This window comes from Vulpes lagopus, chromosome 6, assembly GCF_018345385.1.
Source record: "Vulpes lagopus strain Blue_001 chromosome 6, ASM1834538v1, whole genome shotgun sequence".
NCBI classification, from domain to species: Eukaryota; Metazoa; Chordata; class Mammalia; order Carnivora; family Canidae; genus Vulpes; species Vulpes lagopus.
The window spans coordinates 22454328-22479250 of record NC_054829.1 but is presented as its reverse complement, the minus strand read 5'-3'; the positions used below and the strand labels follow the sequence as shown (position 1 = coordinate 22479250).

Below are 24923 nucleotides of genomic sequence, written 5' to 3'. Positions count from 1 at the left end.
TTTATGGCAGCCTTGGAGACCCTCCCAGTCTGTAGATCTACCTAGCAAGGTCTGGTAAGGACCTTTGTTACTTAATAAACTCATCAATTTGTCGGTGAGGCCTCAGAAGGAGTTGGGAGATGGAATACAGCTGAGAGTTGAGGACAGTGGGTCCCCTGGGGGGCAACCTAGTTGACTATGACCTTGGAGGGAAGCTTCTGAGGCTGCACTGAGCCAGTGGTCTACTACTGCTGCCAATTTGTTGGAAAACGCATTGGCAAGAGATGGGAGGTGGGGTAGAAAGAAGGCCTAGATACACCAGTCTTCTGAATAATGACCAGTCCTCTGAATAAAAACTGGTATTGGCAAGAGATGAGAGGTGGGGCACAGGGAAAGCCCAGATATACCAGTCTTCTGAATACATAATAATGACTACATATTTTCAAGCCCTTTCTGTGTTCGATGAATTGTGCTAAGTGCTGTTCATACATGGTTGCAGGTGATTGTCACAGTAATCCTGAGAAGGTATTTTACAGGAAGGAGGCATGGAAGAGTTAACTTGCTCAAAATCCCATGGCTAGAAAGAGGTAGAGTTGGGATTTGAATTCAGGTTTTGGATGATTTAGAGCAGTGGTTTGCAAAGTTTGGTAAGCATCAAAATTACCTGGAGAACTAATAAAGGAGATCCAGGCTCATTAAAGTAAGACATTTCCCCCAGGTGATTCTGATATGACCAAAGTTAGAGAACCACTATTTTAAAGAAAGTGATCTAGAAGGTAAAGGGACTTAAAGCTCCATTATTAATCACTATTTTCTACTTTATAAACATTAAAGGAGGGCAGGAAGTTGAGGGGGGCAGGTGGAAGAGAGGGTGAAATGAATGATTCCCCCATTGAGCTCCAGTGGCACCTTAGGTAATGGGATTTATAGAGCCATTATCAGAATACATTATAGTCAGCAGTGTATTGTCCCCCACAAGCCCCTTCACTGGCCACTGTGGGCTTTTGAAGGACGTGAGGTTTCTCCTTTTGAGAGCAGAGATTTACCCATGCTTGCATCCCCATTACCTGCCACAATGTATGTGCTCATAAAACTTTGTTGTTAGAAACAGCACTTCAGGGATGGAAAGGACCCAAAATGTTGTCGAGGCTCTCCGTGCACCTTATTTTTGAATGTCTTCTATAAGAGTTCATTCAGACTTGGCTTGGACCCCTACGGTGATGAGCAGCTCATTGCTCCTTTCGCTATTCCATCCCATTCTAAGAGCGCTGAGTGTTCCAAAGCCTTCCTTATTCTGAGTCACTCTAGCTTTTACCACCTGTATTGCTTCCAGCCCTTGGAGACACACAGAATAGATCTAATTACACTCCCAATGTTTGAAGATGGAGCTCTTTGTCTTTAAGGACTTTCTTTTTCTAAAGGCTAAACCATCTCCAGTTTCCTTGGGCATTCTCATATAAGGGTTTTAAATTCTTTCATCCAGGTCATTGTTTTCTGAAAAATGACTTTTTTTTTTATCCTTTCCAAAGAAACATGCCCACACCACAAATGGTATTTTGGACATATCCCAACCACTTCATTATAGAGGGATCCCGCTGCTCCCTTTTCCTAGACTTTCTACATCTATTAATGGTGGCACAAATACCTTTGCTTGTTTGTTTTTTTTTTAAATAATTATAGCATTAAGTTGAACTTAGTCACTGAGAATCTTTACTCTTTTGTGTACACTGCTGCTAAACCATTTCTCTCCCTTTTCTGTGCTATGCAATGGCTTATTTGACTTAGTTGGGATCATTCTTTGATTTTGTTCAATTCAGCCCTGGATTTTTAAAATCTAGCACACCATGATCTCTTAGGGTAAGGTTCTTTCATCTAGCACACCAGCTGTCCTTTCCAGCTTCATGTCATTTATGAATAAAGAACAATTTTAGAAAAGTTCATGACAGTTGGAGTGTAAGAACTTCTCCTTTGGGAAGAGTCTTTTCTAAGCCACAGTTACTGATCCTTTAACCCTTAGGGTAATAAGCATGACTGCCTCAATTTCTCTTCTTTCTATCATGTTTATGCGTGAGGAAGCTCCAAACCACCTTCCCCCCCGAAGAGGTGGAATAGATTGGGAAGGTGCTGCATTCTTTCCTCTACACCATGGTTATACCATACAGAAGCTATTGGTGATTCATGGGTGACACTGGAAGAAATACTTTCTGTTCAGTCCAGCCACCAGGCTGTAAGAACAAAGCTGATCTAGAGGCGAACAGTGAGTGGGCTAGTACAGTTATATCCTACAAAGGGCTTAGCAGTGAGAATGGCACATGGTGGCACCAATAAAGGGCAAACCCAGAAGCTGGGATCTTGGTAGGGATCTGCCTTGGAGAATTGCCACAGGCTGTCTTTGTCATTAGTCCAACTATTCAGTTCATCCCCATTACTGTTCAAGGCTCATAGAAAAGCCAAAAACATATATGTAAGTAGGTAATTGTCCCAAGTGTCAGCTCATGACTGCTGTTAGGTGATTGAATGAAGCTTCGTTTAGTCTCTACCTTCTTGATTCTGGGTCGTGCTCTCAGAGTATTAGTTTGAACCATTTAAAACAGTCATTTTTGTAGGTCAAAAGCAGTCAATTATCAGTTTTGTGTGATTCAACCCATAGTTCCTTGGCCTTAGTTCATAAAGGTATAGTACCTTTGTTTTAGAATGGATTTTTGGTAATTATCTCCAAAAACCCCACTCTGACTCTTCTATGGCATTTCTGGCAAGTGAGGCTTTCCCTATTACTTGACCTTCTGATCTGGCCAAATGTGCTTACTCTCTTATCTTCCATGCTCAACTTTAAAAATACTTGAAGGGAGCTCTCATGTCCTTTTCTAGCTTTCTCCTGTTTGGGCTATATATAGCAGTTCTGGCAGCCATTCTACATGTGACATGCTTTAGGACCCCCTGACCACTCTGATTCTCCTCTTTGGGACACATTCTACCTTATTAATGTCCCTCCTAGTATATGGCACCATTCTCTGAACCAAAACCCTAGGTTTGGTATATTCAGTGATGAGAAGACATAGGACTATTGTCATCTTTTTGTTTTGGGGAAAAGTGGGGGGTTGTGCTTAAGGGTTAGAATTTACATTTGTCCATTAAGATTAAATCTCACTTTGCCTGTTCACAACCTTTTGGACCTTGATTTTGATATCTAACAAATTAGCTATTCTTTTCAGCTTTAGTTCATCACAATATCCAGACACATGCCAGTGAGTACTTTTAGCCAGGTCACTGATCAAAATGTTGACCAGGCCTAGGCTCTGTTGAAAGTGACTATCAAACCCCTGATAGATATAAGGACACTGGAGTCCACGATGAAGGTCAGGGAATTGCCCAGGGAAGGACTGGTCTCCATCACAGTTATGAAAATAAGTGGAGACTTCTTTCAGATCCACCTTTTCCCTTTAAATATTCTTCCCCCCGTCTTACCCTGTATCCTAAATCCTTTCTCCTTCCCACAGTGGCAGACTTCCTCAACCTGTGACTTCATGTCTCTATCCTTCCTTTATTCACAAGTCCCTGTGTTGCTCCTGTCTTTAAAGGAAGATTTAGTTTGGCTTTCTGAAGATCTCACATGCAGGACAGTGTCATGGTTGGGGAGCTTGAGCATGTCTTATGTTCATATTTGCATTTTAATGAGGGGAGGTGGCTTAATAACCCTAAGAAATGCCCTGGAAAGGAAAAGCTTCATGTTTTAATAGAATCTCGGTGTGGGGCTTGGGGAAAGGGAGATGGTAGCCTTTTAAAAGGGCTTCCTGCAGTGCTCTTTATATCTTGTTGGGCCAAAGTCATAAATGAAGTTGAATTAGTATCCAGGCACTATTTTCTGCTGCTGAATACTCTTCAACATATTTCCTCCTTTCTCCACCAGAACTGAACAAGGCAGGGTAGCTAGTGTTTTGGTTACCGTCACAGCCTGGAGAGTCCATCTGCTGGCTTAGAATCCTCACTTCACCCCTTACTAATTAGTGTGACTTTGGCTCTAAGCCTTGGTTTCCTTACCTGTAAAATCAAAATCATAGCGATGCCTTTCCCATAGTGAGATGACACGTAGCCACACATTGTCTGCAGTAAACAGTCAACAAATATTAACTGCTGTCATAATTCTTTTTTCCAAGTTCACCAAATTGCCTCTAATGCTTAAAATGGTAATGTGTATTTCTTCTTTCTCCTTCTCTCTTTTCCAAATTCTCAGTTACCTTAGAGTCATGGTCGCTTGTGGCTTCCCTTCATCTGGCCCCACCCCTTACCACCTTCACTATATCCTTAGTTCCTCCGGAAACATCGATGAATGTTTCTGTTACCTTCTGATTTTATGTAATTACTCTTTTAAAAAGTCCTTGTAGCTTCATAAGAATTCAGCGTTAGCACTTGGCACTTGTAGCAATTAGTGACATTTAATTTCTCTTCTTCAGTATGGAAAAAGAGATGATGTATGTGGATTTTATCCTGGGATAAAAGTTACCCTGAAAGTGAATGAAAGAAAAGTCTTGGCAGAGATAACTTGCTTTTTTTTTTTTTCTGAATCTTTTTTTTTTTTTTAACCCCAATGAACAACTTTCTTCTTCCCTTGAAATACTTTTCCCAGTTACTCAGGCAAAATGAAGAGAGGTAGGATAGATTGAAAACCATCTGAGGTAGGTGGGATATTATAGCTTTGAGGGGGGAGACAGTATTAGCTTAAATTATGAAGGCCTTCAACTTCTGGCCTGGTTCCTGAACACTGCATCTTCCTCTTGCCTGTTTCAGTAAATGGTTTCTTTTCTCTGTATCAGTCATTCTCATGACAGGCTTCATGATGGCCACAGCCGCTTACAAATGACTTTGCTTTCATAGCCATTTCCATTCTCCCAAACTGCAAAAGCTGCTATCTCCATGGGGATTTTCCCAAAGGATGTAGCAGAGTTTAGAGGGCCATACGTATATTTTGCATATAATTTGCATATGATTTGCAGTCTGTTCTAAGGCAGTTTCAGTTTTGTATGTCTTACCTACTGGTGATCTTTTCCTCTTCTTGTTCTTGTATCGACTCTGAGAACTTGTGCACAGGATAGATAGGTACAAGGAGGGTAGAATATAGCACTAGAAAGAGTGAGGGGAAGGGTATACATATCAGATATTTTGTTGGGATCCAGAATGGTCCCTGGATCAAGCTAGGGCAGCATAGTACTCTGTCAGGGTGTGACATCCAGCTAGCAGACACTTCAGTTGCTTTCAATTTTTTTATGAATATATATATATTTTAAAGGCATTGTAGTTCCTTCCATAGGAATTTGGTGTTGGCAATTCTCAATATCCTCTTTGTCAAAGGTTAATCCAAGCCCATCTGTTCCCTACCCTCCACTAGGTGAACTTTTATGGATCTGGCTTTTGAGTCTTAGTTGAGGATCTATTCAAATCCAGAGCCCATGGTGAGACTGTTGTGAACGATGTTGTCCCTTTTGCTTCTACAAGCCCCTGTTCCAGATTGTGTCTTCTCTTGAATATCATACCCGGAATAAATGCCAAACTCCACATCCAGCCAGGTGCTAGTCCCAGGGCTGGCTGTGTAGCTTGTGGGTGCTGTGGCTGACCCTCTGTTTCTGAGGTTGATGAGAAGGTCAATCTTCATTTTTCCCCCTTCCTCATCAACCACACAGATAACACACATGCAGTATAGATTCCTTTTTTTTCCCTTACTAATTATATCCTTCTCAGTTAAGATTTTTTAAGCATTATTTTCTGTATCTATATTTGAAAGCCATATAGTTCCTTTTTCTTTTTTGAATGTAAAATGTTATTTTAATGTTGAATATGATGGGGGTGTGGGGAAGAAATTCCAAGATACCTTAATACCTCTCCCATCTCTTCCAGGTTAAGACTCAGTGCTCTAGCTCCTTTTTTGGAAGATTCATTGACTTACCTGGGCATAGACCCTCTCTTCCATGAAGGGGTAGTAATACATCCTGATATTTGTCCTGACGTTCTCACAGACATTAGTCTTACATTTTAAAATGCATCTTAGACTCTTAGACATTTTTGCTTGAGTGATTTTTGTTTCCTCAACTCATCATGCCTAAAACAGAACTCATCATTACTCTCAACCCCCATTCGTCTCCCACCCCACCTTTCTGACAGTGTTTACTCAGCCTCCCATCCACTCCTCCCCTAAAGCATCTCATCGGTCACCCAAAGCCTGTTGGATCCTCCCTTTCCTTTTCCTCCCCCCCACCACAATTCTAATCTAGGCCCTCTGCCTGTGACTGATCTTTTTGCCTCTGTCCCTTTTCCTTCTCATCTATCCTGTCTGCACCATTGCCAAAGCAATTTTCCTCAACATCATTTTCCCTGGGTCATTCGCCTGCCCATGAACCCTCACTGTGTCCCACCAGCTGTAAGATCAAGTCCATTTTCCTTAGCCTTGAAATTCAGGGCCTTAATACAATGATTACTACTCTCTTCCTTAAGATCAGCTTCCATTTCTTCCTTATATGAACGGTTTATATGTGTTTGTTATTATTTTGAATAACATGTATTAAATGCCTAGTATGTGCTTGGCAGTGTCATAGGTGCTTCTGAAAAGTTGAGTAGGAAAGTCCTTACAGATTCACTCTGTAGTCCTGGGAGTTGGTGGTGTTACCTGGAGTGTCCTCCATCTCTCCAACCCTAAATCATCTTCCAAGATTTATTTCAAATCTCACTTTCCTCCAAAAACCTTTTCTGTACATGTAGGGCGCACCTCACAGTCCTGTGTTCTTTATTGTCTGAATTCGTCATTTGACATGTAGTAATGATCCATTCATACATTCCACATTCAATCACCAAACACATACTGAGCACCAACTGTGTGTCAGTATTGTGTTAGGTGTTGCCTCACACATCAGTATGTTTCTATAGATTAATAAAAATAACAGTAATAATCCTTATAAAGTCTTTACCATGTGCAGGCCCAGTTTTACATATATTCACTTATTTAATCAGCAGAACAACCTATGAATTTGGCATTATTGTTATTCAAATTTTGCAGATAGGGAAATTAAGATGCAGAAATGTTTAGCAACTTCATTAGGGTCACAAACTAGAAAGTAAGACAGGTTAAGATTCAAATCTGGCTCTGAAGTCCTTGGTCTTAACCCCTATACTTCACTGTCAGGTACCAATAATATATATCATCTGCATGTTTGTGTATATATAAACACATAACATCTTCCCAGTTACACTCTAAATGCCTAGAGGTTAATGACCATCTACCATACTTGTCTGTCTCTCCACTACCTTACCCAATCTTTGCATATAGTAGGTACTTGAATCACTTGGTTGGTTGATTGTTGGTTCTTCCATTTGTTTGGAGGGGAGGCCTGAGATTTTTAACAGCAGGTAGGAGTGTCTGGGAATAGAAAGGGACAGAGACAATTTCAGATTAGCCCTGGACACTCTGAAATTGTTGAGTTCCAGTTCTTAATTCTGTAAGCTTTGAGGATAGATTTGTAAAAGAGAAGATACTGATGTAAAAGCTCTTAAAAGTGGAATAACATTTTCTTCTCCATAAGCAAAACTTAAACCAAATTATGGTTACAGCTTCTCCCTTCTACCATCCTGTTTCTTGTCCATTTTGATTCATTGCCTGCAAAACCAGTTTTAACATCAGGATCCTGGATCTGCATTCTTGGTCTAATATTTCTATTTAAGATTTTCAGAAGTTGAAGAATATGAACATTTTATTTGAGTTGCAATACTGCGACTACATATGTAGCTTAATAAAGCCTGATAAGTACATATTTGAATTTAAAAAACACAGGTGGTGGGTTATTTGCATTTTAAAAGGATTCTTTCTTCTACAAAAGGATCCACTGCAGGGTTCCATTAAATATCCAATTCCTCTTAGTGCATTTATCATACAATTTAATTTACCAAAATTTGATTTATATGCCACTCAAATTCTAGTGAGCATGGGAATCACTTGGGGAGCTTGTTTGAAATTCAAATCTTTCCCCAAACTCCTCCCCAAGATTCTAATTTATTAGATTCCTTGGGTTGGGGCCAAGGATCTTCACTGTTAAGGCAGGCATTCCCAGATGATTGATGTAGGTGGTCAGTGAAGTACACTGGGAGACAGTACTTTAAAGAAACACAGGTAACACATAGATGGGGCCCAACTGTAAGATCTTCTCCAGGGCTTTGGATACCCCTTAAACCAATTGTCCTGTTTACTCTTCATTCAGTGCATTTTTTGAAATATCTATTTGAGTCAAAAAAAGAAAAGGCCCTACCATTTCTCTTCTGCTTCTTCTCTGAGCTGTTAAACATCTTTAATTGTAAGTGTGAAATGTTTGTCCTTTCATTTTTAAATTTGAAAGAAAAAGTTTAAACATTCCCCCCAGCTGTATTGAGGTAGAATTGATGTGTAACATTGTGTTAAGTTTAAGGTGTACAAGATGTTGATTTCATACATTTAAACACTACAGAATGATTACCACCATAGCATTAGCTACCACCTCCATCCCATCATATAATCACCATTTATTTCTTGTGGTGAGAACATTTGAGCTGTACTTTCTTAGCAACTCGCAAATATATAATAGTATTATTTTCTTTTCATTTTAACTCCTTCTTTTAGGTAACTCCTTGGATCTTCTTCTCAGTTCTTAATTCTTATGATCCTCCTGTGAATTAGTTACCTTTCCATGTATCCCACTTGCCTGCCCCAGACTTTCCCTTTTAGTGCTCTTGACCTGGATGCTGAAGGCTATGGCTTGGTCCAGAAATATTAGGCATTTTAGGAATAGTGACTTCTACCGTGGTTTCTCTTTGCCAAAGGTAGAGCCCTTTGTTCTGTCTCCCTATTATCTCTTCACAAAAAAAGACCAAAAATTATTTTTTAAATGAAACAAATCATGCGAACGACTTACTCTGGCATGATTCCATTCCTCCGTGAGTATTAATGCTAGGCCTCGAGAAATGAAAGCCAGAAATGTGCATTTAAAATGTGATTATAGTTTAATGAAATTTGTTTAAAAACTAGATTCCATGACATTTATGGCACATATATCTATGTATTTAATATATCACTGATCTTTTTAAAAGTCAGTTACTTGACCCATATTTTGCCTCTGATTACTTTTCTAAATCTCTAGTAATCTCGAAAAACATTTGGGGATTTCTATACTTTAGAGACTTTTCTACTTTATTAATCCTGTATATCCCTAGATTTCACTCTGGGTAAAGGTTCTCTGGGGTGACCGGGGGTTTGTCAAATATCTCCAGTGATAACAAAAGCAAAGGAAGAGCAAACTTGGTACCATTGGTTACTGGTTGGAAATCTTTTCTTTTAATAGATTTATTGGAGCTTATGTTTTCTTTGAAGTAATGAGCTCCTAATTGCCTTGCTTGACTTCCTTAAGAACCTAGCCAGAGGTTGTGCTATTTGTTCACTGGGACCTTGTGTACCTCCTTTCACCCATTCAGTGCTCCTCTCTACGTCCCTGATCCATGGCGAGGGAACTTCTTAGACAAGACAGTGGTGGGGAAGTAGTGAGGGCAGGGGTGGTAGTCACTGGGCTAAGACAAAGTGAGAGGGGAAGTAGTTTCAGGTTGTCTGAGCAACTCTTGCAAGTAGGAACTCATTTACTATGTTCAGCATGATTCCATTTTTGTAGAAAAGAATACAGTATCTAGAAAATAAAATTGGGCAGTAACCTCTGGATGGTGAGATTACCACAGATTTTTCTTTTGTGAATTTTCCAAAGTTGCTACAGTGACCATGTATTACTGTAAAAAGCCATTTAAAAGAAAGAAGAAAATGTGCTAGGCCTGGCCTCTTGAGTCTCCTTCCCAAGGGACCTAATTTTTAATAGATTTGTTTCAAATCCTAAGCATCACACGGAACAGTATGGTAAGAGGAAGACTCTCATGATGAGGCCTGGAGCAGTTCAGCAAACAAAAGGCCATCCTGAAACCTGAGGGCCGTGGTGCTGCCCGGCAGCAGGAGGCTGGCTTCTCAGCACTGGGTGCATGCTCCTGAGTGTGTGTGAATGCCCTGCCACTCCTCCTTCCACTTGATAAGTACAAGCCAATTGCATTGCATTGGAATTTTAACTTTGTCTTCTTTCTTTTTCTCTTACCCTTCCCTTCTTCCCCCTGCTTCCCCTCTTTTCCTTCCTCAAGGCCTCTCCCACCTCATGATGAGTGAACAAGGTAGGTGCTTTGTGCTTGTGGCACGGCAGCTGCCTGAACCGCTTGCCTTTGTGCCTCTGGCTGGTCGCTCAGCGCCTCATTGTTGCTGGCAGGCCATTTTGCTGCCTGTCCCTCCTGCTGTGGGCCAGGCTGGCAGCAGGGGCCACCCTGTCGTGGGGGGTACCTTAACCAATGCATCTTGGTTTCCTGTCCCCATCATCCCCTTGGCTTGTCCATTCTGCACCACCATTTGTCATTCAGGGCGCTGGCCCTGCCGGGCTGCCTCCAAGAGAGAAGCATGAAACAAGGCATGACGGCGTCGATAATGGGGGTGAATGAAGCTAATTTCAGAGCAACAGAGCGGTTAACTTCCTCCTGCTCCTCCCCAGGCCCCATGCTGGGGCCCTGTGGCTGAGGGGAGAGGAGCTGGACTTCTCCCTGAATTTCACTCTGAGTAAAGGTTTCCTTTTTGTCTTCCCCTCCATCCCACTGCCCATTGTAATGACTTTGAGCCACACATGGTCAAAGGAAGCCCTTGGGGGTTTAACTGTTTTCAGTTTTATATAAAAGCAAAAAAACTACCGAAAGAACATGCTAATGTCTTCATGGCAGGATTCTAACTCATTATACACCCTGAAGAAAACTGCATATAAAGATCTGTAAATTCAGCATCTGCAACCTAAAATATTCAAATATGCAGGGAATGAGCTGTGCAGGAAATTCAGCTCAGCTAAGCACAGGGTGGGCTGTGAATGAAGCCTTTTTCTCCTAAATAAAAATTTTCCACATCATCAGCCTAAATCAGGATTCGAGAACTGAGCCTACTTAAAATTGTCTTTTCCTTCACTGTTCAATTGCTACTATTGTGTTTCTTCTGAGCCTTGGGATGATTGCAAGATTGGTCTACCTGCCTTGCCCTGACACCCAAAGACTGTACTTTAATTTCTCTTGTCTGTTTCTTTTCTAAAAATGCAAGGGGCTTTGGTGCCTTTTTTGGAGGACCAAAGTAAAGGGCAAGGCGGGGTCCTTCTCTGTTTTCTGGCTTTTCTTGATCTTTTGAGGAGGGTAGGACAATCCTGAAGGGCCATTCCCCTTCCCTTTTCCCTTTTCATTGGACCTGTCAGTTGGTGTTGCCATAAAGGGGAGTATGCTCAGATTAAGAAACCACCCAGGGCTGAGAAAAGTTTGCTTATGAAGTCCAGGGAGCTGTGGAGGTGGGCAGTTGAGGGGATCCTGACTTGATAAGACAGTATAAGGAGGAAGCACACCTTCCCAGTTGAATTGCGTCCTCCAGACCTGAGCCAAGATCCACAATGTGAACTCTTGACTTTCAACGAAGATATGGTCTACTATAGCGTAAGAGTCAAAGAACAGAGCTGGAGGCAAGAGGTCGGGTGAGTTTGCCAGTGTTAGAGCTGGAAGAGACTGGGATGGAACCTCGTTATTCTTGTCTGAAAGTGAGGGAAGTTATCTGCCAATAGCAGGTAACTATGAAGTGAGTATGACGAGAGGATGTTCTTGACGTCAGCCTGGTGTCTGGGAGTTTGAGAAAGTTAAGCACATCTTTGCCAAAGCAAAGCAGGATGACCCAGGCTCTCTGAATTGCTAGAATTTGGTGGCCTGGCTCTGATAGCCAGTTCCACCAGAAAAAGCAGATACTTGGAGTCCTGATGACAGACTCCCTTCTTTCCTTTTTCACCTCGTGCTCCCCTTTGTTCTTTAGGGATCCTCCTAGCTTCTGCAGTGGCTTGGGGGCACGAGGGCATCATGTGGCTGCTGTGATAGGATAAAGACTAGGTAGATGGGATACACTGGTGGGAATTCCTTAATCTTGATTTAGATATCTAAGATCCTTCAGAGGTACAACTCAGGTATTTTGGAGGGCTGAGTCCCAACATCGGTACGAAGAACATGTGGAGAATCTATATTGTATACCCCCACCTCCCACCCCCTCTTCAGCTTCTTTTGGGCCCCCAGCATTGAAGTGATGAGTAGAGGATTCACACACACCCAGGTACACACGCTTGGGGGTTAGCAAGTACTTTCTAGAAACAGAGTCTTTAAGCAATGAAGGAATGACAGATAAAAATACCATGAATTCCCCTTTAGAGAGGTTTTCAAAAAACGTTGCAGAATTCTTCTGGGTGGTCAGTGCCTCTAAGTTTTTAAGTTGCAACTTGCAGTTTAATCTATTTTTAAGAAGGTCCTTTGACTGCGTTCCCTTCCTCTCATGTTTTCCTGCACTTCCCTCTCCCTTCTCTGTTCTTGCCCTGTGATGATTGCCTAAAGCACCGACTCTGGTTCCCACCTATAATGCTTTCCTTCCCCTATTCCTCAACATGAAAGAAAGATTTCTGTCTGGTTCCCACTGAATCTCCAGAATTGGTTTTTGATCCTTGAAAATGTGTCTAGAAATACCTGTGTTGTTTGTATACCACCTATACATGTATGTGACACTCTTGGTCCTAATGACTCATGCTAACATTGGGAAAATACCAGGGAACTTGGCTTCTATGAGACTTTCCCAAACCAATTTTACACTGGTTAAGTGTGTGCAGTTTCACATACATGTGGCTGTGCGGTGCTTTTGCATGCAGACTTTGTCATGTTTCTAAGGATGGGCCTGGGTGGAAACTAATGGGAAAAGCTTAAATACGAAGCTGGTGAAGGCAGCTGGTGAAGCTGTTTTGGCTTGTTTAGGCTTCACATTGTGCATTTGTTCAGTGCTGCTTTCTCAAGATACTGTAGTGCTGTTGCCTTTGCTGTTGTGGATTTTTGTTATGTATGTTTCATTTCTTTGTGTGTCCGCAGTGTGCTGATGTTTTACTCTCCCTGCTCTCTCTCTTTCTCTCTCTCTCTCTCACCGCCTCCATGGTGGACACCATGCTTCCTCTACTTAATTGGACCTTCTACTTCATTTCTGTAGGTAGAAGTAAAGGTAGAGATGATTTTATTTTTCTCGTTATAACTATCAATCTGCCTTCTGAAATATTCATGTGTCCAAGGGGAATTGTCGATTCTGATGAATACAGTCCAGATTATAACTGAGAGCTTTTAACAACAACTACAAAAATAAATAAATAAAAAGCCAATGGTATCATTTCCCTTCAGTGCACTTCATGTTCGTGGTTGGGGATCATTCTGAGTTGGCCTGCCTCCCTCTAAATCCAGGATGGGACTCGCCCATTATGGCATGCTATTTCTAGCAGGAATAGGGGACTCTGAAAGTAATTATGCAGAACTATTTTACTTAAACATGGGATAGTCTAAGATTCTCTCCCAGTAAATGTATTGAAGGAACAGGGGAGATGTGACATGGTGTACCGTTGCTTCTATTATTTGAGGACAACTGGAATTGGGGGCAACATCTGTGAAGGAAGGATAATAAGAAAGGGGAGAGGATTGGTGAATTGCTTGAAATTTAATGTGCAATTTGGGGGGAATATTTGTGCATTGCTGTTTTATCTTCTGGGTTTCCTCCATTTTGGGGAGTAGAAATGTTCTGATTCGGGGTGATGAGCTGAGAAGGGTGGGACTGGGGCTGTCGAAGAACACGGGAATGACAATGCATTATTACATCGGAAGGAGAACATGGAGAGAAGTAACACTGGATTTTCACTTCCGAAGTCAACCTTTTGCCAGGCAGGCAGGGAAAAGGAGAGGTGCTGAGCGGGTGGGCTTGCTCTAGTGCTCTGATGGGGCTTTCAGCTTCACACCTTTGGGGAGAGCACAGCTCACTCCTCAAAGCTGCACCCAAGAACCTGGCTCATCAGCTCAAATTGGATTAGCTGTGCAGCAGTGAAGGGAAAGGTTAATTGATAAATTATAAATATGTATCTGCATCTGGTTCTCCTCTCTTCCCTCCTAACTCTCCAGCCCTATCTCTGTGGAGCTGTGTGCTGTTGCTCACTACAAAGACTGGCAAATAACAGGAATAGGAAATATGAATTCTGGCATGAGAATGTTGAAGAAGGCAGGGGCTGACAGGTTATTGAACATGCTGATTCAACTCTAGTCTGTGAACAGGCCCATCTCTCTTTTGAGTGTTATGCTTTTCTAGATTTTTAAAGTTATGTATGGTTACCTTGGAAGCAGTTTGGTCCTTTCTACTTTGGAGTCGGCTGATTGACTATTCTTTTTACACTAATCACAGATAGGCTCATTCTCAGAAATTTGTCATAGGGAACCCTTACCCCCTTATAAGGTTTTGAAAGGAGGTGAGAAAGGGAGAAGAGAAGGGGGAAGGATGAGTGGAAGCATACATTTATGTATGCCCCTTCCACTTCTCTACTTTATTTAACCAGAGGCTGCCAGTGATGTCCTCAGAGGACAAAGAGGCAAAGTCCTTCCCCAGGACTCAGCCCTTCTGAAGCATGTGGCATTGTGCCCTCTGCCCCTCCTCCCACTGGCTTCTATGAGAATACATGAGAATCAGTCTTCTTGTCTTCCTCCCTTCCCATTCCTTCAAATCTCTCTTTTTCTTTCCCTAATCCCCTAAACCGTCCTACAAGATCTTTTTAGCTTTTGCACATGGTATCTTATTTTCTCTCTCTGGCTACTGCTGCTACCACTGGGCATGTCCTGTATACCAGCAGTTGTGCCATGTGCTTTATATGCCTTATTGCACTTAATCCTCACGCTTGTTTTATGAGGTACGTGATGATGTTACTGTTGCTTTATGCATAAGTAGAGCAAGGCTCAGAGAGCTAAATTGCTTAAGTCAGTTGGCTATTAAGTGGAAATGAAACTCAGGATCTGACCCCTAACCTCTACTTATACTCCGTCTTGGATCCAAGGATGCCTTAAACGTATGTGCCTCCCAACTATTTCCCTGGCACTGACCTATCTCAGCTTCCAGCCTGCCACTTAGCATTCTCTGTAGCATATAAATATCCATATAAATATTCCACTACTATGACCTTAGTATGTCTAGTCAACCTTCATATCAGCTGGCCACAATCCAGCTTCCCTTTTTGACATTCCTGTTTTTGTTCATGGTGTCCCTATGCTCCTCATCGCCCAGGAATTTTCTGTCTCCTGTCCTGGGTAATCAGTTGAGAGATCTTGTTGAGATTCTCTTCTGGGATGTCTCTTGCATTTCTACTGTTAACACTCTAGTTCAGTTCCCACTTAACCCTTATTAGATTACTACCCTAGCCTGAGTCCTCCCACCTCTATTCTCTTCCAGTCTGTCCAGTAACTGAGAACTGCTTAAGCTCTGCTCTCCACCAAATGGAGCGCAGGATTAGTTATCTCACTTTCCAAGTCCTCCTTGATATGGGCTTCTTTTCCTTTTTAGCCTTCTCTCCTATTAATCTTAGACGCAAAATTGCTGCCAGTTAGGATACCGAATAATCTTCCTGGACCTTTCTTTGTCTCCTAGCTTTACTTATTCTGCTTCTCTCCCCTGTAACTGCTCCCCCTCTCCTTTGTTCTGCCCACTAAAATCACACGTAGATTTTATTTCCTAGTTGATGCTATCTTTGAGTGCTCCATTCAGAGATGAGCTTGCACTTCATGTATCTCTCTAAAATTTTATATTGGAGTTATTTGGGAATTGGGCCACTCTGCTCTACAAGATGGCAAGTATGTGGAAGACAAACATATTCATTTGTTAATGTCCAGATGTGTCTAGCATTGTAGGTTGCATGTGGAAGGGACTCAAAATCTCTAATCCTTCTTATCTTTCTGTCAGTCATTTTCCTAAAAGTGAAAATAAAGCAAAATTCAAATTAAATCGGATCATGTAGCTCATCTGTTCAAAAGCTTTTGAAGGATTCTCATTGTATAATTATCAATGTGCCTTCCCAGCTTTATTTTCTACAATATTTTCCACTCTACATGATCACCCCTTCCAGCCCCCTGTCTCCTGAAGTCAACAACTCACTCTGCCTGAATTCACATTATGGTTTCCTGCCTTTGGTCTTTGGCCCAAGGTCTGTCCTCTTTCTTGAGTGTCCTTGGAACACCCTTCCTCCCCTTATCCAAGCCTCCTAGGTGTGCCAGACTTTGTGCTTCTGTTACGGAGTACCTGTGCCAAACTGCCTTGAATCAGATTTACTCATGTGTTTCAGGCAGCTTTTCCCTAAAGGACAGAGGCTGTGTCTTGGCCATTTCTGTCACCTACACTGTACTTAGCTCAGTATTTGGTCCAGAGTTGCACACCAACCTGTGCCCCTCATCACTAGCCTCATTACTCCAACCAACTGAGCAAAGAAGTCCCAGTGGGGGATAGGATGAAGCCAAATATTCTGGTTCTAGTTCTCTCCTCACCCAGGCCTTCTCTTGGCCCTTTGTGTACAAGTAACAGAAGGAAATGGTCACAAATTACATTAGACTAAAAGCAAGAAAGGTCTCTGGATTTATTCTTAGGAGATTGTCAAAAGAAAGCCTCAGACCTTGTCATTATTTAAAGCTGACCAGCAAAGCAGTAGACCCATGATGGAAAGAATTATGAAGTTAAATCTACAAGACTGAGCATGATATATATGTATATGTATATGTGTACGTATATTGTATGGGCTATAATGATAATCAGCACATTCAGGGTGCCTTTGGGCTGCAACTGAGACAAAAGCAAATTTAATTCCCTAGATGTGACTGACCAGAGAAGGTACTCAGCAACCTGTCTTGGTTAGCTTTTTTGACCTGATTTTGACAGACTTTGTTTAAGTGTTGTGTCTTAGCTTCTATCCTCCTTTTCTTACTGACTTAGGGATTGCCTATTCTGGGTTAGGTCACCAAATACTTTTCCTGAAACTGAACTTAGGGTAGGTGTTGCAGACTCAAATGTCAACAGGGGCCTGATAGGTATCATCAAGGAGCAGCTCTCATGTAAGAAAAATCCTGATGTAAGACCAACAATAGAGTGGTGGGGAGCAATGCAAACTGGTTCCTGTCAAGGGCAGCAACCTCTACTCTGCTGCAGCTGATTGCTACCCTGAAAAATGCATGCCCAGTGTCACCTGATCCTCAAGAAAAGTTAGAAGTGCATTTTATAAAAATGTCAGCTCATGACAACTTTTGCTTTATGTATGGAGATATGAACACACATACACACCCCAAATGATTTGGCCTGTAGGCCACAAACTTTTGACCTTTGGCTTGAGGAAGAATGAGTAAGATATTCCTCCAAGATTTCTTGCTAAATGTCAATAGTGGGAAGTAGTCATTGGCAGCATGGTTGATTAAATTCCTCCTTGCCTGTAGCAGAGGTCGGGGCATGGGAATATTTCCTACCCTTGGCACTACTGCCAGGGAGCCCGATCCATGTGTTGGGTGAAGTTGGTTTCGTAAAATAGGGTAGGCATTCTTGGGGAGGGTATGGTGAATGCTGAGACTGACCAGGAAGAGAGGTAACAGACTGTAATGTTAGCCAAGTACTGGCATGAGTTTTAAATAATAAGGTCAGCTGGGAGGCATTTAATTTCTTTTCCTTTTGCTTCACAGGACCCTTTATTGCTGAACTAGATAATGTTGACCCTTAGATATTTTAATCTGTCAGAATTTAGAGACCTATTCCAATTTATTTACACATTTTTCCCCATGTAGATTTGATCATTCACCTGCCAGTGCTGAACTAATCAATATTGGCCAATCTGGAAAGAGATAATCAAGCTATATGAACTTGAACATGATTTCATGTAGATTGTATTTTGCTGGTAATAACATTAAGAAAGCTTATTTGAGGAGTTGAGCCCTCTCTTGTCCCGCTAGGACCAGAGAGCCCTGCAAAGTAGTTACTGTTTTGATAGCCAACTGTTTATGCAAATTAGTAAATGCAATGCCAGCTACTAATTATGAAAATAAACTCATCTGTGCTCTATAAATATCTAATTATAATAAAATAGGGGCAATACTACATTTCCATCTCTTGCCTCATCTGTTTCTCATCCACCACTGATTTGTCCCCTTGACAATGAATAAAATCACTTTATTTTTTAAAGAAGCCTGTTTTCTATGTTTTTTTTTTCCTTCTAACATTTTGAAAGTCTGTGGGGGAAAATAGATTTATTTTCAACATAAAAGTAAAATTGCCTGATTTTAGCAACTCTCTGTTTTTGACATTGATGTCTTTGAAGTGGTGCTTTAAAAATATGAAGTGGTTTTTTTTTTTTTTTTAGTTTCCTTATTTAGAAATTTTCATTGGACAGTGATGACTTTTTTTAGAACAGTTGTTTTTTGGAGTTTTTAAAAAATGTTAATGTGAATAGATTTATTAGTAAACTGTATGATGAGTCAATGAGATATTTCAATTAAATTCCAATTGACGACATAAAGGAAAATATTTCTCAGATTTCTAAGCAACATGCTTATTTCCTTCTCAATGATCAATTTGGATTAATCAATTATGCATAGATTTTATATGTGTATTATATATCATAAAACACTTTCTCCTTGAAAATGAATAGTCCTTTACTTGCATAGATTTTTATCAAACCAAGTTGGTTAATCTTAGAGGATGTATAATTTTCAACTGTAGCTCTCTAGGTGGACACATATAAACTTAACTTTGATAGCACCTATAGGAAAAGGATCTTTTGAATTAAATTGTGCAAGGCAGTGTGGTGTATCTGGGTAGAGGTACAATTTCTCCAAATACATAGTAATAGGTGTATATGGTTGAATGTTTTCTCACAGGTTCCATTTGTAGTGTACTGAAGAGAATACAGTCGGGGAGGCTGTGCATCTGAATTTAGCATATTGTCTGCTCTAACAGTAGAAAAGCGATGTTTATTCACCATTCAACAAATACTGACAGACAGCCAATGATGTGCTGGGCCAGGTGCCAGGTGCTGAGTACACAGGGCTGACCACGCCAATATGGGCCCGGCCTCTGACACGCTAGTGACAGTCCATAGCAATTTGAAAGTAGCTTTCAGATGTCACAGTTACCTCTCCTCCAGAAGTTTAAAAAAAATTCAGTTTTCAACTTAATTATGTATCTGGAGTTTTAAAATTAATTTTGTTAATTTATTTTAAGGGGAAACTGTCAGGTAATAATTCAGTTCAAATCACCCACCCTTTATATTTTCAGATACAGAAAAGAAAGAATTCTTTGCGTATAAACAAGCAGATATTTTTCTTTTTTTTAAAATATTTTTTAATTTTTATTTATTTATGATAGTCACACAGAGAGAGAGAGAGATAGAGAGGCAGAGACATAGGCAGAGGGAGAAGCAGGCTCCATGCACTGGGAGCCCGACGTGGGATTCGATCCCGGGTCTCCAGGATCGTGCCCTGGGCCAAAGGCAGGCGCCAAACCACTGCGCCACCCAGGGATCCCCAAGCAGATATTTTTCATTTATTCATTTGCCCGTTCATTAAGAGAGAGCACACACAGTGTAGAGTGTGTAAGATCTACACTCTTAAGTATACAGCTTAAATATTTAACTTGTATACACCCATGTCAGTACCATCCGGATCGAGGTATAGTACCCATCACCCCCATAAGTTTCTGTCGTGCTACTTTCTGTCACTGATTTTTGGTATATAGATTCTCCACTCCAAAGTTGTGCATATCCATGTAGTAAACAGCAGGCAGGCTCCAGAGTGCTTTCATTTTCATTAGGCATGGCTAACCTTGTGAGAAAGGGAGGCATTGTGGTTTTTTACTGTGTGTAAACAGAGTCACAAATGTTGCCCTCTGGTGAGGTGTAGCTGTGCTCTATGATGGCACTCGGATCTCCTTCTGCACAAACAGAACATCTAATTGATATGATTGGGCTTTTCTTTTTTTTTTTTTTTTCCAAAGGCATTAGTGGCTAGTAGAACAGCAGAGGTAGAAAAGACCATATGCTTTGTAAAAAGCCGGACTAATAACACTTTTTGATGGACGTCTGATTTTTAAAAGTGCTGCATCTTTCATTAAAATTTACATGTGAAGTAAGGGCAGGCGCGGTGACATGAAAGCTAATGCAGCTTGTGCATCTTGACATAATAACAATCACAAGAAACTGGAGATCCCAGATGGCAGCTTGGCCTTTGCCATCCTTTTAATAAGCTACTAACTGCTAATTATTTCACTCTTTTGGGCAAGTTAATTTACTGTTGACTCTTAAAGAGATATTGCTCTTTTTCCCAACGCCACAAAAATCAGAGCCCTTTCACCTGGAGCTGTAACAAGTGCTTCCCTGCAGGTTGAAAGCTTGTCAGCTGATTGTAACAATGATGGCAAGTATCGGGGTGGAAAATGTTGCTTAATAATATTTTCTTGTATTCTTTGACTATAGAAAATTAAAAAAAAAATTTGCTCGGCTAAGGATCCATTGTGTCTGTGAGCGTGTGCGTAAGAGCAATAGATCAGGGCGCCCATACAAGGAGAGGATCTGAAATTTGGAGCCTATTTAAGAGTGAAAGAACAGCTGCCTTTTAAATGGTTGCTAATTCTGACAATTAATGCTGTTTTGTGAGTGTGCGATTTTCTGTGATAGCGGTTAGGAGGGATGATGGTGTGTAATAGCTCGCTTCCTAAGCTTTATGGTAATGTAGCACAGTGATGAAAGAGAATGGGGTCCACATGTTCCGGAGCCCTTTTAAATGAAGAGCCACCGGAACATGCTTTTTCTGTGCTTCGACTTTCTTAGGATGAGTTCGTATTTTAGCACAGATGCAGATTATTAAATAAGTGTGCAAGTGGCTTGGATGCATCAGGAGTGTTTGGAAAAGAACCTTGTTGGCAACGAGCTGTCTGACAATCAAAATATTTACTTAAAGATAAGCTAATGACTGTGTCTTGCAAATGCCTGCGGATCCATTATCAAAACGACAATCAGAGCTTTGGCTTGGGACTATCCGAAACTAAACCTCCAACCTCAAATACTATCACGTGGAGATGTGTTTGTATTTTAATTCTCTCAAAACAAAATAACATGGGTGTTTTTTTTCTTTTTTTTAACATGGGTGTTAAACAGGTAGGAAAATCTCTCAACCCATTTTCTTGAAATATTTAAACTGAATTTAGCGTGTTATTAGGATCAGTTGTGCCTTGTTACTATTAAGAATTACTAAATGGTGGGATGCCTGGGTGGCCCAGTCAGTTAAGCGTCCCACTCTTGGTGTCAGTTCAGGTTGTGATCTCAGGGTTTTGAGATGGAGCCCTGCTCGGGGAGGAGTCTGCTTGTTCCTCTCCCTCTGATACTCCTCCCACTTATTCCCTCTCTCTCTCAAATAAATAAACTCTTTTAAAAAAAGAATTGCTTAATGGTTTAAAAAATGCATTGGAAAAAAACACCTTTTCCAACGATTGGTGCTATCTCTGAACTTGATCTTCATGATGTGAGTTTTGTAGTGTACTATCATGTCTCTAGTGATTTGTGTGTTATCCAGTTGTTGGGAGGACTGTGGAGGTCAATCAAACACTAAACATTTGCTTATTGGTTAAGTCTAGAGGAACTGGAGACGTTTTAGGTGGTATATATTTCTTTAAAACTAGTGCATCACCTGGTTTCAAAATAAACATAAGGAAAAATATAAGCGTGTGTGAATTTGGGAAGGTTTTGTCATCTTTCAGAATCTGATATTATACAGCGTGTTCACCCAGATTGCCAACTTCTAAAAGAATTTTGAGAAATGCTAATAATATTTCGAGAAAAAAAAAAGCACTGAGAAAAATCTCAAAACATAGGTTGAAGACAAAATTAAACACTCGCTCTCTCTCTGTGGCTATCATAAATAAATAAAAATAAAAAAAAAACAGATTTTTTGACTGTAGGACTTCTCAGAACCTTTGTTATGACAATACAAGTTATGCATTGGTGAGAAAGAAAATGTAGTTTTCAAAGTCACCCAAATGTATTTGATGTGAAATCTTTTTTTTTTTTTTTTTTATAATTTACATTTTAGATGAGGATAGCTAGAATTAAAACTAGTGTTCAGTTGAAAAACTTTGGACAGGATAATTTTCAAGTCTTTTCCAAGTCTAATATTATAAGTTGTAATGTCTCTAGAATTTGAAAGAGGCTTTTGGATTGGCTTTACTCAAGAATCTTTGTAACTACATTTTCTGTTTTGATTGGGAATAGTTTTTTGGATGGATTAGTTTCAATAGGGAAATTACTGCTTCCTGGTAAAATGCATAACACAGATGTTAAAACAACTGCAGTTTTAAAGACACTAGTCTTGTTTAAAATGCTTCCAGTTTGTATTACCTAAGTACTCAAACGGATCTCCATCTACTGTGTGTAAACAACACTCCTGATAAATGGCCTGCTTCACTCCAGGAAGGGCTGATCTCAGCATAAGATGAGAAAATTACTGGGAACTTTAAGTTTTATTTACTTTGAAATTTGGAGCCTGTTAACAGTCGTTGTGCTTATTTGTCCACTTTATTGCTAAGACCATTCATTCTATCACTCTGAGACTTTGACTTTCCATGCCTTTTTATTTTTTCTCCCAGTAAACTCGTAGGTGGAAGACATTCTTCCCAGAAAGAATTACTTGTACTGTGTTTAGAAATCATTGGCTCAACTAAGGATTTTGTGGGCTCTCTCACTGCAAGGCGGACTTTGTCCTATTTATGTGCTGTCTGTTCAGTATGAAGTGGCTGCCATTGATTCATCTGTTGTAGGCCATTCGCCTGGGGCTATTAATCTGATTGCGGAGATGTAGTTTGCTGAGCCAGCCGTACCCCGCTTTGTTTCCCCAAGTGACCAATAATGAACATTTACAAATGTCTTGGCCAAACTTGTTATGGGATGGGTGACATTCTCAATTCCAAAGTGATTGATCTGGCAGTTGAGCCTGGAACCCCAGATACCCAAGTTTGAATAATTCTATTGCAGGGTCAGCACTTGGTATAAAAAGAGCACTGAGATACGTGTCAGAAGACTAGTTCGGGATGCTGGGGAAGACAGCCCGATAGATCAGAGCACTGATGGTAGTGCTTGATATTTATAAGGCATATAGCCTTGTGAAGCCTTATTATCCTAATAAGTAAAATGGGAATGATAATACTACCTTCTTCACAGTGTGGCTGGGAACCATTGAGAGACTATATCTAAAAGGCTTATGTAAGAGCTTGGATCTGACATTTAAAAAAAAAACATTAGTTATCATAAATGTTAGCAACAAACATGAGTTATCAGTGTCATAATAAATACATCTTGTCAATATCACCATAGATCTGGGAACTTTGAACACATCTTTTTGATCTTCCATGTCTTTGCTTGTACAATGCCTACTTGGTAGGTGGGTAATAATTGATATCATGCCAATGAAGTGCTGTGCAAATTAAAATGGCACTATGCAACTTGAAGGGATCCATGGTTCATGAGAACATACACTCCACAAACTTAGGGGCAGTTTGTGTGTTGGTCACCGTGGTGTATCTAGTGCCTGTAAAAGTGCCTGCCTCATGATAGAAATAACTCAGTGAATACTTGTTGAGTAGGCACTAGAAATCACTGAGCTAGTTAATAACTCTTAGCAGAGTTCAGTAACATTGACAGACCCAAGCTTCTTGTGATTCTATTTTACTCTTAGTAGGTCTTTGGGCACCGCCATTACAAGAGGGAGCTGTTGGCCTCTTCCTTGAGGGCCTCTAATAATAATAATAAATAATAATAATAATAATAATAAATAATAATAATAAAAGTAATCCTGATAAAGCCAGTGTGTTCTTCAGGTGTTTGCTCTTTTTGTGTGCACAAAGAACTAAGGCATTTCATTATGTTACTTGACGAAACTACATGAGCCATGAAGAAATAAACACATTTAGCTAAGAGTTACTTTATAAAAAATGCTGATCTGCTTCTCCAAATTTTAGGAGCATATAATTTCAGAGCTCAAAGGGAATTTAGAATTCCTTTAGTTCACCCCACTATGATTTTGTGGATGACAAAACATATGCTTCAAGGACAGAAGTGCCCTGTTTGTTGCCATGCTGATAATTTGTCATGTTTGTTGGCGGTAGACCCAGACCTTCTAACTCCCATTGGTGTTTTCTTCTCCCTCCCACCAAGTTGTCTCTAAGAAGCAACCAACTTGTCACCATCACTGCATGATGATATTTGTTATAGATCATCCACAGGCTGCTGAGGTCATGATTGATAATGCAGTGTCAGAAAGGTCCTGGAAATACCAGGGTGCGAGCATTCTAAACATGGATGTCTCTTAAATATGTGACTGCCCCGAGAACCAATGCAACTCAGCCTTTGACGCTGTCAATAAATTGCTCTGACTTTCAAGATTTTAGAATTCTTTGCACCACTTATGGACTTGCCCTGTCAACTGCTTTGTCTTGACTTAAAATGGTGACACCAAGATGACTTTAGGAAGCTTTTACACCCATTTTTTTTTTTTTCCTTTTTACTGTCCCGTGTTGCCAGTTTATAAGAGTAGATGCCTGTAAGGAAACTCACTTAGGACTTTTTTTCAAATTGTTACTTAATGATTTTTCCACTTCCTTTAAGAATAGTGTAGTAATTTTATTTACATTTTTTTTTAACTAAAAAGGAAACTTGTTTTTTCTCAAATAGGAATCTATCTTTAAGACAATATCATTCCTTCATTTTTAAAAAAGATTTCTTTATCTGAGAGAGAGAGAGAGTGCACATATGTGCCTTGTGGGAGGGGCAGAGGGAGAGAAGCAGACTCCCTGCTGTTCACGGAGTCCCCAACACAGGCCTCAACCCAGGACCCTGAGATCATGACCTGAGCTGAAACCAAGAATCAGATGCTTAACCAACTGAGCCACCCAGGCAACCCTCACTTTGTTTTCTTTCAAAAATAATTTTCTCCTTCAGAGTTCGCCATGG

At 40.5% G+C, this 24923-nt stretch overlaps 1 protein-coding gene across 3 annotated transcripts in view; it reads left to right on the top strand.

The window, feature by feature from the left end:
- Nucleotides 1–24923, top strand: part of NRXN3 (neurexin 3) — a 1543117-nt gene that overhangs the window by 106454 nt on the left and 1411740 nt on the right. Inside the window, exons 4-5 of one of the 3 annotated variants that reach the window (XM_041758640.1) lie at nucleotides 10159–10188; nucleotides 13094–13105. The exons of 1 other annotated variant lie outside the window; for it this stretch is intronic. In XM_041758640.1, the coding sequence (XP_041614574.1) occupies nucleotides 10159–10188; nucleotides 13094–13105 (42 nt within the window). The remainder of the gene's footprint in view (nucleotides 1–10158; nucleotides 10189–13093; nucleotides 13106–24923) is intronic. One more of the 3 variants, XM_041758643.1, reaches the window with a different exon arrangement.